This window comes from Miniopterus natalensis, chromosome 6, assembly GCF_054644295.1.
Source record: "Miniopterus natalensis isolate mMinNat1 chromosome 6, mMinNat1.hap1, whole genome shotgun sequence".
In the NCBI taxonomy this organism is placed as follows: domain Eukaryota; kingdom Metazoa; phylum Chordata; class Mammalia; order Chiroptera; family Miniopteridae; genus Miniopterus; species Miniopterus natalensis.
The window spans coordinates 15069352-15082516 of record NC_142086.1 but is presented as its reverse complement, the minus strand read 5'-3'; the positions used below and the strand labels follow the sequence as shown (position 1 = coordinate 15082516).

The window sequence follows — 13165 nt, the reverse complement described above, 5'->3', positions numbered from 1 at the left end:
CAACTTACTTTAAAAAAAAAAAAATTTTATTGATTTTTAGAGAGAGGAAGGGAGAGGGAGAGAGAGGCAGAGAGACAGAGAGAAAGATGGGAGAGCGAAACATAGGTGGGCTGCCTCCCTCACTCCCCTACCAGGGATGGAGCCTGCAACTCAGGCACGTGCCCTGACTGGGAATGGGACCGGCCACCTTTCCGTGCCCAGGAGGATGACCAACCAACGGAGCCACACTGGCCAGGGCAATGCAACTTACGTTTTAAAAACATTGTTATTAGACATATATCATGGAATAGTAGTTAAGTCTTTATAAGATGATGTATATAAAAGGCAACTAAACTTTTAAAAAGGAGCAACTTTATTTTGTTAGAAGAAATGTTGATATTTTTTATTTCATGAGAGACACAATGACATGATTTGTTAATTTGCATAAAATATACACTCCCTCTAACAAGTATGATGTTTCACTTCATTTTAGAAATTTGTACCACAAAAATAACATCACATCTTTGCATTTAAGATAACTTTCTGCAGAAATAAAGCTCCATTATGAATTCTTAAATTCACTGTATGCTCACCATTTAATAAGAGAAACAAGAAATTATTAACAATTTGATAGACGCTACTGAACTTTTATAATGGACGGCTAGCAGAGATACTTGTTATGGTGCTAAAATGAGATCCTTGAACTTTGCACGTCAGAATATGCTTAAATTCTAATTTTGTGTATATGATAAAAGACTTAGTGTTTATAATCCTAATAGTCATATATATATATGAAGCAAAGCTTTTGACTCTGCTTTGGTTAAGTACATGAACTTTCCACTGTAATGATACTCAATATCCTTTTAAATCTAGTATTGTTGGAAACTGATAATTATAAAAGAATTCATCAATATTTAGAATTTATTTGGAATTTTAAGAAACTAGTGTATTTATGTGTTTATGTATGCACACTTCTATATACGTGAGCATATGATGAAAGAATATTTAGCTAATATGTGTACATATATGTGTGTGGTGTGTGTTTGTGTATGAGTGTGTATGTATGTTTATATATCTATTTATAAATATATGTATATATGCCAAGTTGTTGGAACCTAACAATTAACCTACTGTTTATTCTTTTCCCCCCAAATTCTGGGTTCTAGAATCTGCTTTTTTCATACCAGCCACCACAGTCATCCAGCCGTTTTTCAGTCTCCCAGACTGGTGACCTCACTATTACTAATGTCCAGCGATCTGATGTTGGTTATTATATCTGCCAGACTTTAAATGTTGCCGGAAGTATCATCACAAAAGCATATTTGGAAGTTACCGATGGTAAAGTAGAATATTTTATTTCAAAATATCCAAGTTTGGCTGAGGGTCTCAGAAGAGTGCCAGTAAATATATTTATTTTGAACTTTGTATCCTTACAGCAGTGCCGGTGTAAAGCTAAAGAGGATGTTAATACAGTGATTAAGTCTAAAATTATTCTTAATTTAACTTGGCTGTACTTTAAATTTCTAGTATCAAGTGGGATTCATAAAAGCATGGCAATTATGCAGCCAAAAAATTACACTGAATAGCTATACATAGACATGTTTCCATGTTTTGGAGGGGAAAAAAAACTATTTTAAAATCTCTTAATGTAAAATATCATCCTTTCTCTTTCATTCAAATTCAGGAGATAAGTGAGTTATTGATCAATTCAACTCAAAACTCATGATAAGGAACAGTTTTTTGTAATAATCTGATTTTTATTCTGTTCATCAGCTCCCCTAAACATGATCACTTAATGTTAAGTATATTATAATGGCACAGTGATGGACACAATCGCCAAACCATTAGATGGATAATTTGAAAAGAAAAAAATATGTATACATATAAATATATAAAAATATATGCATATGTACATGTGTGTTTTTGTTGGTGTATAGTATTCCGCTGTCTAAGTAGCTCACAGTTTATTTGTGTATTTTTCTATTGATGGATTGTTTTCAGTTTAGGACTTTTATTAACAAAGCTAACTGTACCTGTGCAGTTCTCTTGGTGGGCATGTGCGCTCAGTTCTCTTGGTTTGCCTTTGGTGCATTCATGTTCTTATTTCTCTACATTTTTCTTCTCTCCTATATTAAAGATACAAGTCTTTGTCAAGTATATGTATTAAAAATATTTCTTTCTATTCTTTTAATGATGATTTTAGGGCTTAAGTAACAAATTTTAATAAGGACAGTGTATTTTTTTTCTTTTATAATTGGTGCTTTTGGTTTCCTGTCTTACCTTGAGACCATGAAAGTGTTCTCCTGAGTCTTTTTCTAGAAGCTGTATTCTCTATGCTTTTGAGATTTAAGATTTTAATCCATCTTAAATTAAATTTTATGTATGATATAAAGGGGAAAAAAATCATTTCCCCCCTATATACTACTACTTGTTCCAACATCATTTATTGAAAAAACTGTCCTTTCCCCACTGAATCACAGTGGCATCTTAATCATAATTCAAATGAACATCAATGGGTGGCCTACTTCTATTCTCTCTATTCTGTTCCACTGATCTATTTATGGCAGTTACATATGGTCTTAATTATTGTAGCTGGGTTGGGTATTAGAGGTCCTCTGCATCTTCTCATAAGCTTTAAAAACAACTTGTTAATTTCTATCTACATACACACATATATCCTAAACAAACAAACAAAAATCAGAGTTTTAAATTTTTATTCCACTTAAATTATTAAACAATTTAAGGGGAATTAATATTTTAACAACCTGAGTCTTCTGAATTAGGAAAATGGTGTATTCCATATATATATATCAATTTATTTAGATCTTTAAATCTCTCAAGAGTTTTATAGTTTTCAGGATAGATATCTTGCACAGATATATAATTATAGATATATATATAATTTCATCATGCTATTATTTAAAGTAAGACATACAGTTGACTTTGTATATTAAACCTGTATCCAGCAACTTTGCTAAATCCACTCAATATTTGTTTGTACGTAGATTATTTTGAAATATCTATGAACAAAATATGTGAACTACCAAGTAAACCAATTTTACTTCTTTCCAGTAGTTATATTTTTTATATCTTTTTTCTTTTACTTGTGCATTGTGTGTGATCTCCAATATAATTAGTAGAATTAGTGATAGTGGACATATTTTTCTTGACCCTGACTTCAAAAAAAAGCATTTCCTATTTTATCAATAAGTATAATATTAACTAGGATTTTATAGATATCCTTTTGAAATTGAAAAAGATTCTGAAGTAATTTTAATACATTAAGTTTATTCTTTTGTTTCCCAGTGCTCTCAGGATAATGTTTATATTCCATAATATGCTTTACAATTCACATCTCACCTCTTCAGGCTTATCTTTGGATACTGTGTTGTTCACATGCCCTAATTTTTTTGTGTGTGCTATGTTTTCCCTTTGTTTTAAGACTTCTATGCATGCTGTTTCTACTGACTTGTAATTTCAGTTTCTTCAAGAAGCATCCCCTAACTCCTCAAATATGGGTACGATGCCCCCAACCCTGCTATCTATCTCTTTATCTATCTATCTATCTATCTATCTATCTATCTATCTATCTATCTATCATCTATCTATCATCTATCTATCTATCTCATCATCATCATCATCTATCTATCATCTATCTATCTATCTATCTATCTATCTATCTATCTATCTATCTATCATCTATCTATCTATCATCATCTATCATCTATCTATCCATCTATTATCTATCTATCATCTATCTATCTATCTATCTATCTATCTATCTATCTATCTATCTATCATCTATCTATCTATCATCTATCTATCTATCTATCTATCTATCTATCTATCTATCTATCTATCTATCATCTATCTATCATCATCTATCTATCATCATCTATCTATCATCATCTATCATATATCATCTCTCTAATCTATCTACAGATTGCATTCTATACTTTTCTATCTTCCCTGATTTTATTCCTGAAGTCTTCATTAGGCACTAAGTTCCTTGAGAGCAGGGCCCATGTCAGCCTAATTAAGTTAAATATATATCCAGTAACCTTCAAATTTTGACACAAGATAGAGGCTGAATAGATACTTTTTGCATGAGGGAAGAAACAAGAAAGAAATAAGCACCTAACTATTGGCTAAGTCATAATTCAGAATTAGAGTTGTCTCGTTCAAAATTCTGAACGCCTAATCCTGTGTATGGTACATATAATATATGTACTAGTTCAAATAAGTTAGAATAGCCTAAAAAGATTTTTAAAATTTCTTTCATTATAGCTATTAAATGATGGTTGTGAAGACCATGTAATGAATTTGACAGTGATCAATAAAATCAATATGCAGAAAAAAGAGAACATAGAATTGCACATACATTAATAATTCCAACTTTATAAAGCAACTTGCATATACAGGTATACATGAAAGAAGGCCAAAGAAAAGTATGATAAAATAGTTCTAAATATCTCTCATTAGTTTCATAATTAATCATTTGAAAACAAAGCTTTCTATGTGCCATCTGATATGGCATTATCATGAATTATTATTTTAGTGCGAACAGATCAGGGATAGCAACTTTTGCTAAACTAAAGCAAAAACAAAAACTTGAAACCTGTGGATTTGGTATTTATCCGTAGTAGGAATTAATTCCTAACACTCCTGTTTCACCTTACAGTCTCTGGGGAGATTTAAGGTGGTTTTGTGTTTGCCGCGATGATACTGTATTTTTAGTTTTGTTTTCTTTATTTTGGAGTTCATTGATATTGGACAGACAATTTCCAACCGTGGACGCATTCTTCATAGGTAAACTATAATTATCTTGAGTGGTGGCAATACCAGTATTTATACTTTAGCAAGTCAAGTCAAGAGGATAGACCAGTAGACAAAGTACTTTCTGGATAATATTTGACTTTAGCTTTTTTGCTTTCTTTCCTTACTGTTTGTAAGTGACAAAGGCAAAGGCAGAATAAAACAGAAGGCAGAGAGAGAATGGTGGAGTAGCAGCTGCCTTTGAGATGCTGTTCTCTGTATCTGTGGCCTACCCCAAGCAGCATCTGACTCAGGAACATAGAAACTCACATCACCTACTTAATTGAAAATGTTTCTTCTCTTTATTACTAGAATGAAAGAAAAAAAAGTTATTTAAATAATGTAAATAATTTAAAATCACTTTCATTTAACTCTCAAAAGTAATTAATATAGTAGAAAGAGTGTTAACTTTTATTCAAAAAAGTGAGAGTTGCCAAATACTATTTGATTTGGACAAATCACTTGAACTTTCAGAGTTTCAGTTCCCCAATTCCTAAAATGCCATAAGAATCTTTTTTACAGTTTAACTTGTGCATTTGTGAGATATCTTTGCAAACTGATAGCAGTTGTGATATACTGTAACTGATATTTGTTGGTGTATACGTGTGAATTTTTTTACTTAATCAGGTCAGTGTTTGTATGTTATCTTGTATTTTTTCCACTTAAAGTAATTTTATAAATATATTTATTAACACCACCTTCATGATCATTATTTTTGAGGTGAAAAAGTATTACCTCCAGTGATATGCTTTCATTTTTTAGCATCTTTAAATCTTTCGTTGAATGTGGGGAAAAGAGAGGTACACTTTTACAAACTCTGCTGTGACAGGGTTACACCACTGGTCACACTGCTGGTACCACTATTACTACTGTACTGATAATAAAAAGTGACCGTTATTCAATGCTTCCTTTGTGCTGGGCACTAGTCTAAGAACTTCTCACATATCAACAACTTCAAATGTGACGGCTCCTCATTTTACAGGTGAGGAAACAGGGGCCGAGAATGGTGACGAGGCACGCCCACATCACACAGATAACTAGTAGCAGAACTGAGATTTGAAACGTTTCGCATTGTCCAATCTGGTACCACTTGCCACTCGAGGCTATTTAAATTAGAATTTAAATTGCTCAAAATGAAATAAAATTGCACACCCAGTTCCTCAGACACACTGGCCACCCTCAGGTGCTCAGTGGCCACTTGAACTGCTGGCGTCTGTGTTGGAGAGCACAGCTGAGGGATATTTTCATTTTATGGAGCTTCATCTTTCTGACTCCGGAGTCTATGCCCTTCCTTGCTTTGTTAAAATGTATTTCTGCTTTTTTTAAAACTTTCTATTGTATCAACCTGATAATTCATTCTAATAACCGTAGTGTAAAATATTAGTACCTTCTTGGAGGTTTACCTTATAAATCCTAAAGTTAGTTTTGACTCGTGAATGTACAACCCTCTTTCTTTGAGTACATTTAAACATTTCAGCAGTATTTTATTCTAACCTCTGACAACACCAAAATGCTCCATCTTTTTTCTATCAAAAAGTGTGAAATTGCCTTAAGAAACACTTTTAGCTCTGATCTGAATATTCTCTTTTTACGGAAACGTTTAGTGGTGATGTGACAATTCATATATGTCTACCTTTCTGCAATTAGCAAAGCACTTTCCCATCTACTCTTCCATTTAAATCTCCATAGCAATTGCCCAAGCTTGTTAGAACAAATATTATTTTCATCAAATATTATCATATTTACAGAAACCCTGAGGCTTTGAGAATTTAAGGAACTTGCCCAAAGATACACGACAGATGGTGGAACTAATAACCGATCCTGCTCTTCTTTGCTTGCTTTAATTTTGGAAACTGCCCAGTGTATACCAGAAAGAAAGAAATGACAGAAATGGCATCATTGAACTGTATTGAGACGGGTAGGGAGGTGCGGATGATGCTAAATACGGTGCACATATCAAAGAACTGTAAAGATATAGAAAACTGAATAAATCCCCAGATACTGGATCGTTTCTAAATTTAATAAGACTACCAAATGTAGATCACTCTGTTACTGGACTTATTTCTAATTAGTTATAAAGAAACACTCTGTTACTGATTTAATTCATGTCTGGAAATAAATATTCATTTATTCTTATAATCAGTAGAACACAGGTGGCAGAGTCTTATAAAAATCCAAGTGCAATAAAACACTTTCATTCTTTTTTCATACCTATTAAGAAGGGCCTCTGATTTGATTTTAGCTAATCTCAACAGATACGGTAGAAAAGATTAAATAGTTCTAAACAAAGGAATTATTGGCTTATATTTTTCATCTACGGACTATCTGCCAAGTTTTAAACTCCAGCCTCTAATACACCACCCCTGGTATTAACTAATTTCACACTAGTAACCAAGGATGAAAGAGAATTGGAAGAATGAAGTAAAAATGCACAGTTGCTGATTTCACTCCCTTGCTTTCTTGTTTTCCTCAGATTGAATGCGCAAAACTAATAATTATTGCATGATAAATGAGTAACAAATTGAAGTGTGACTCCGGCTTGTGGAAATCTTTGAGGCATAAAGCTTGGAACGTGACACATCCAGCTTTACAAATGGTTGCATCCAAGACTTAGTTACTCTGGCATCCAGTCTTCCCTAATCAGGCGACTTCTTAAAAGTGTCTTCTGTATATGCGTAACTTTTACAGCTTTTTAACTAATATTCAGAATTTTAAAGCTTGATAAGGAAAAAGATTTTTATTAAACTTAATTTTTAATATTTTATTTATTTAAAAAAATATCTGCCTAGCCAGTTTTGCTCAGCGGTTAGAGTGTCAGCCTGTGGACTGGGTCTTGGGTTCAATTCTGGTCAAGGGCATGTACCTCATTTGCTGGCTTGATCCCTGACCCCCGTTGGGGCACATGTGGGAGGTGACCAATCGATGTGTCTCTCTCACGTTAGTGTTTCCCTGTCTCCGCCTTCCACTCTCTCTGAAAAAGTAATGGAAAGGATTTTAAAAGCAATGGTGAGAATTTAAAATACATATATGTATATATGTATTTGCTTTTTAAATTGCATTTCACCTGAATTGCTTAGGTCAGGGGATGAGAGCATTTCTCTATTGCAATATATATTCTAGTTCCACTACAGTGTTTTTAGGCCTTCCCCACAATAATTTCTTTATTATCTCAGATAATGTTTTTAGGTTATAGATTTTTTATATAATAATAATACTTTCATTTATATATTAAAAAATGTGTCCCATTATCCCTTCCTATACACATTAAAACTATTGAGGTGATAGTGTTTTCCCATTCCTATAAGTTCTGGTACTTGCGTAGGACAGGACAGTGGTGTGAGTTATGTATTTGGAGCAGCCCACCAACAGTGTATTTGGGCAGTTTCCCATTTCTCTGACTTCCTTAGGATTGGGAAATTTTAATAGAAAGAATTCCAAGATGAAAGAAGCTCAACCATATTGATTTGTAAATTATGAAGGTCCAGGCACCTTTTTGAATCCAAAATTGTCAAACATGATACCGTCATTTTTTCTGTGTGACCCAAAACAGTGATCAAACATCAAGTTGGCTTTGGTTCATTTATAAAAATTTCTCTCATGAGTTTTCTGGGGGTAAATGTTTGTTGTTTTTATTTTGTACGTATTTTAAAGTTTAAAAAGCACAGCATGCCACTTCTCACCACTCTGCCTCTGCCTCCCTGTCCACAATGCTTATTTAGTCCCTGAGCTCTAGGTAAGTAGGTTCCTCGACGCTGCAGCAAGCTCAGCCAGGGGTTGGCCACTTCAAAGGAGTACATTTTATCTCATTTTAACATTCTGAATCAGTACATCACATAAATGCATTCTGAATAATGCATGTCTCCGACTGTAATGACTTGTTTAATTAGTTTGTTTCAAAGCCTTGAGCAATTGCTGTTGCTTCTATGATTAGAAAATTGCTTCCAGTTGCAAAACCCTGTTTCCTGTTGTTTCTTCCGGCAGTGATTGCAGACCGGCCTCCCCCAGTCATTCGACAGGGTCCTGTGAACCAGACAGTGGCAGTGGATGGGACTTTGGTGCTCAGCTGTGTGGCCACAGGCAGCCCGGTGCCCACGATTCTGTGGAGAAAGGATGGAGTTCTTGTTTCAACCCAGGATTCTCGAATTAAGCAGCTCGAGACTGGAGTTCTGCAGATCCGATACGCCAAGGTAACTGGAGATGGCACCCTGGGTTTCCCACTTTGTTTCGCTTTGTTTTTGCCTCCAGCAACCGGTGTTGAGGTCTCAGGTTTTAGAATTAATGAAATGCCAAATAACAGTATTAATATGTTTTTAATTGGATGTTTTATTTGTTCAGACATTCCACTGTGTATATTTAAGATGGCTTGACTCATAATTTAGCCCATGGCAGGTAATTTAAGGTTTTAGGTGGAGGAAGAAAAAAGATTTTTGAGACCTGTTGAGGAAAGTAGATGAGAATTTGTGGGAGAAAAAAATACCCTCTAAGTAGTGGTATGAAGCCATCATTCGTTCCATAAAGCATTTTTTCAAAGATACTTTTCTGCACCATTTTTACATTCAGTGTACTTGAGCAGTTCCCCTGGTGTGAATATTAGGTTCAGCATTTTGCAATTACAGGATATGATACATGCGAACAAAAACTGTAAAGCACGGTACACACTGAGTGTACATTGAAGTCGGAGCGCTAGCTGGTGAAAAGCCCACAGGTTTGTCGGAACAGTGTAGGGATTTGCCTTCCCAGGGCATCACATCCACCACACCTGTTCTTTCAGGGCTGTGTTGTTCTGCTTAGATTTTTCTTTTTCTTTTTAGGTCAAGTTCAGACAAGCTCATGAGGCATGTGAAAGAATAGCCTTGTCAGCGATAGACGCAAATTTCAATCGCTTTATTGCCTATTGTGGGTGGCCTCTCTGGAGTTTTGGATCCGCATTAGCAGTTCATTTTATGTGCTACAAAAGTGAATCTGTTATACTTCTTTGTGCAAACTATTGTGGTTTTGTTATTATAATCTCCGGAGCAAGATGACAACATTCATGCTTTATCAAACATGACCTGAAGATAGAGCTGTTACGCTACACAGAGGTGTATGGGGTCATTACGCTGCTGATGAGCTTAAAGCCCAACATATGACCTGTGTCTGTCTTCTGGCATCCAGCCTTCAGAAGGGAGAGGGTGTTCATTCCAGCTAGGGTGCGGCTTCACGCTGATCACACTGCCTCCAGTTATAGGGTTTTAAAAAGTGGGAAAGGTAAATAAGAAGAACTCATTTTGTGTCTAGCCTTTTTTCATAAATATCTGTTTATCTCAGATATCCATATAGTTGAAACGCTGATAAAATACAGAACAGCAAGAATAGTCATTGACTAAAACTTTATCAGCCTCATGATGTGACTTACTAAATATAAAGATACAATTTAGCAATCAAGATTATCCCTTTGGATTATTTATTGTCACAGATACTGAAAATAATGTTAATTCAATTAATTATTTTTACTATATAACCAGAATAACTATCTAAAATATATTTGTGTCTCTGCAATATTTTCCTTCACATTCAAGAAAAAATATAATCAATTAAAAGGTAGTTTTGGGGTAGGGCATTTTAATGCAGTTACCCATATTCATGGGCCATATACAAACCCTATAATTGCTTTTCCAGCCCACTGAGCTCTTCATTGTTCTAAATATTTATTTTCCATCTGTCTTCTCAGCTGGGCGACACCGGCCGGTACACCTGCATCGCATCCACCCCCAGTGGCGAAGCAACGTGGAGCGCTTACATTGAAGTCCAAGGTACATGAGACAGTGTTTCCACCTTCCCACAAAGCTTCAGATGTAGTTGCTTACTTATTGGTAAAGAGATAAAGTGATGTCCTGATGCCTGGAAGGGTGCGTGGACATGTTACCTGCATTTGTTTCTGCGTGGACCTGTGGTTGGGCAAACATCTTTTGTCTCTTTTCCTTTATTAGAATTTGGGGTTCCCGTTCAGCCTCCAAGACCCACCGACCCCAACTTAATCCCTAGTGCCCCCTCCAAACCGGAAGTTACAGATGTCAGCAGAAACACAGTAACGTTGTCATGGCAACCCAACTTGAATTCAGGTGCAACTCCAACCTCTTACATCCTCGAAGCCTTCAGGTAGAGTGGAAATGATGTTTCTCGGTGGCTCTTTTTTTCACCATTTAATATGCACGGTAGCATTAAATGTGCAGGTTCTAACTGGTGTCTCTCCTTAGTCATGCGTCTGGTAGCAGCTGGCAGACCGTCGCAGAGAATGTGAAGACAGAAACGTTTGCCATCAAAGGGCTCAAGCCTAATGCAATTTACCTCTTCCTCGTGAGGGCAGCGAATGCATATGGAATCAGTGATCCAAGCCAGATATCAGATCCGGTGAAAACGCAAGGTAAATGTTGATTTCCTCAACCTGTGACACCTACTTATCTTTAGATACTATAATATTCCAGGTGCATCATTTCTACTATACGTGAGGATTGTGTATTTAACGTAATTCTGTCTTCCGTGTTGCTCAATTAACTTTTAACGCACAGATGCGACGTCTGCAAACTATTATTTTCTGGACTAACCATGCCAAGATAAAGTTAATAACAGAGAAATGTTTCTGATTTTATAAAATCACAAATCGAATGAGACAAAAACGTTATCAGAATATTTTTTTGTATTATATTCAATTTTGTGATTTTAAATATGGTGATATGTGGGTATAAAATATTAATCTTATAATAATTGTATTTAAAATTGAATAAATTTTACAAGTGATCTTTTCTGGAAATCATGCAAATGTAAGAGAGATTTGGAAGATAAGCTTGGCTAGTTTTTAATCCCTCTGTCCAGTCTCCTACCAAGAAACATGGAAAAAAATACTTTAGGTGTGTGTGTTCTTTGGCCCGTCTTTTATTGTTGATTATGTGAGTCATGATATATTAAAATTTTAAATGGAAATCATGTATATTTTGGGCAAAGTTGGATGAAAGAAACATCAGAAAAGGAAAATGAACATGTTAAAGCTGCTTCTAAAACATTTGAAATTGAAACATTTTATCACTTGGGCCATATTCCAGATACACTGCTGTTTATTGTCTTTTATGAATAGAAATTATGTTTTGTTTTCAACGGTCAGATCACTCCCATGCGCCCTCTTGCTCACCTTATTATTTCACTATTTTAATAGGAGTAAATTTTTATATTTAAAGAAAAGAGATGAAGTTGAATCATCCTTTACCTTTTTTGGAACATATTGTCATCACAATTAAAATACGGTCGCTCTTATATGAATAAAGCAGAGTAATTCTAGGTCCTAGTGACTGGAAACATCAAAGTCTTTGTTGAACATACTGAGGATTCATAACGTCTCCATCTTGAGTTTTACATTTCCAAAGGAAAAACGTAACTGATCTACAGTGGTAGAAACAACTGGTACACAAAATCACTGAAAGCTTGAAACTGCTCCTTTCCTGGCTTGGGAGAGGGCCTGCCAGCCAGCCTGCTGCATGTTTTGTCTTCCCCAGCGAGTGTATAAACAATCTTTCTGGAAGGACTTTTTGTTTCAGAATTCACAGAGAAAGCAAAACCGAGCTGTAGAACATGCCCACGTCTGTCTCTTGCTGTGTGAAGTCAACACACCCAGATGCCTATATTTGCTGTCATGAGTCACCTCCCCGGGAGCTCTGATATTCTCGGGGCTGCCTGAGGCCGGCTGAGGTTCGCAGTGTTAGATGTGTGTTTGTGAAGCATCCAGAAACTGCGAGGCTGTGCAGCGAGCCTGAACCTCTGCCCCGGACAGCGGCCTCCTCTAACAGGCTCCGAGTGGAGCTGTGACTGGCTGCTGTGTGTTCACATACTCATCAAAATGACTTTGTATTACCTCGTCTTTATTTGTAAGTCAGTATATAGCCAACATTTTATCCCAATATGTTTATTAAAATTTTAATCAACTTACCTTTGTACATGAAAAGGTATGTCAACAGGAGGACTAGAAATACAGGAAAATAGGTACATAATTTTGAAATCAAAGAACTTTTCGTCTCAGCTCTTTAACACACCGGCCTCTGGCCCTGGGTGAATTAGTCCTGAGCTTCAGTTTCCTCCCCTATCTGAGTGGGGCCAAAAATACCTACTCCACAGGATTGGGCAAAGATTAAATTCACGAATCAATTTATGATTATACAAAACTCAGATTTTTATTTTATTCTATACCATTAGACTTTGTAATTGGACTTGTATTTCTTTCACTGTCTGGACTAAAAAGAAAAGAAGTTCATAAAATTTACAGATATCATAAAACTGAGGAAGACGGCCAGCGTGCTGCTTGAGAGAATCGGTTAAGTACATTTTGGCAGACTGAAACGATGGG

General features: G+C 35.5%; 1 protein-coding gene across 1 annotated transcript in view; it reads left to right on the top strand.

Annotated features, from left to right (window-relative positions):
* ROBO1 (roundabout guidance receptor 1) overlaps positions 1–13165 on the top strand; it is a 370388-nt gene that overhangs the window by 291588 nt on the left and 65635 nt on the right. The window contains exons 9-13 of the mRNA XM_087818101.1: positions 1146–1317; positions 8776–8981; positions 10505–10586; positions 10764–10932; positions 11031–11197. Of these exons, the coding sequence (XP_087674227.1) occupies positions 1146–1317; positions 8776–8981; positions 10505–10586; positions 10764–10932; positions 11031–11197 (796 nt within the window). The remainder of the gene's footprint in view (positions 1–1145; positions 1318–8775; positions 8982–10504; positions 10587–10763; positions 10933–11030; positions 11198–13165) is intronic.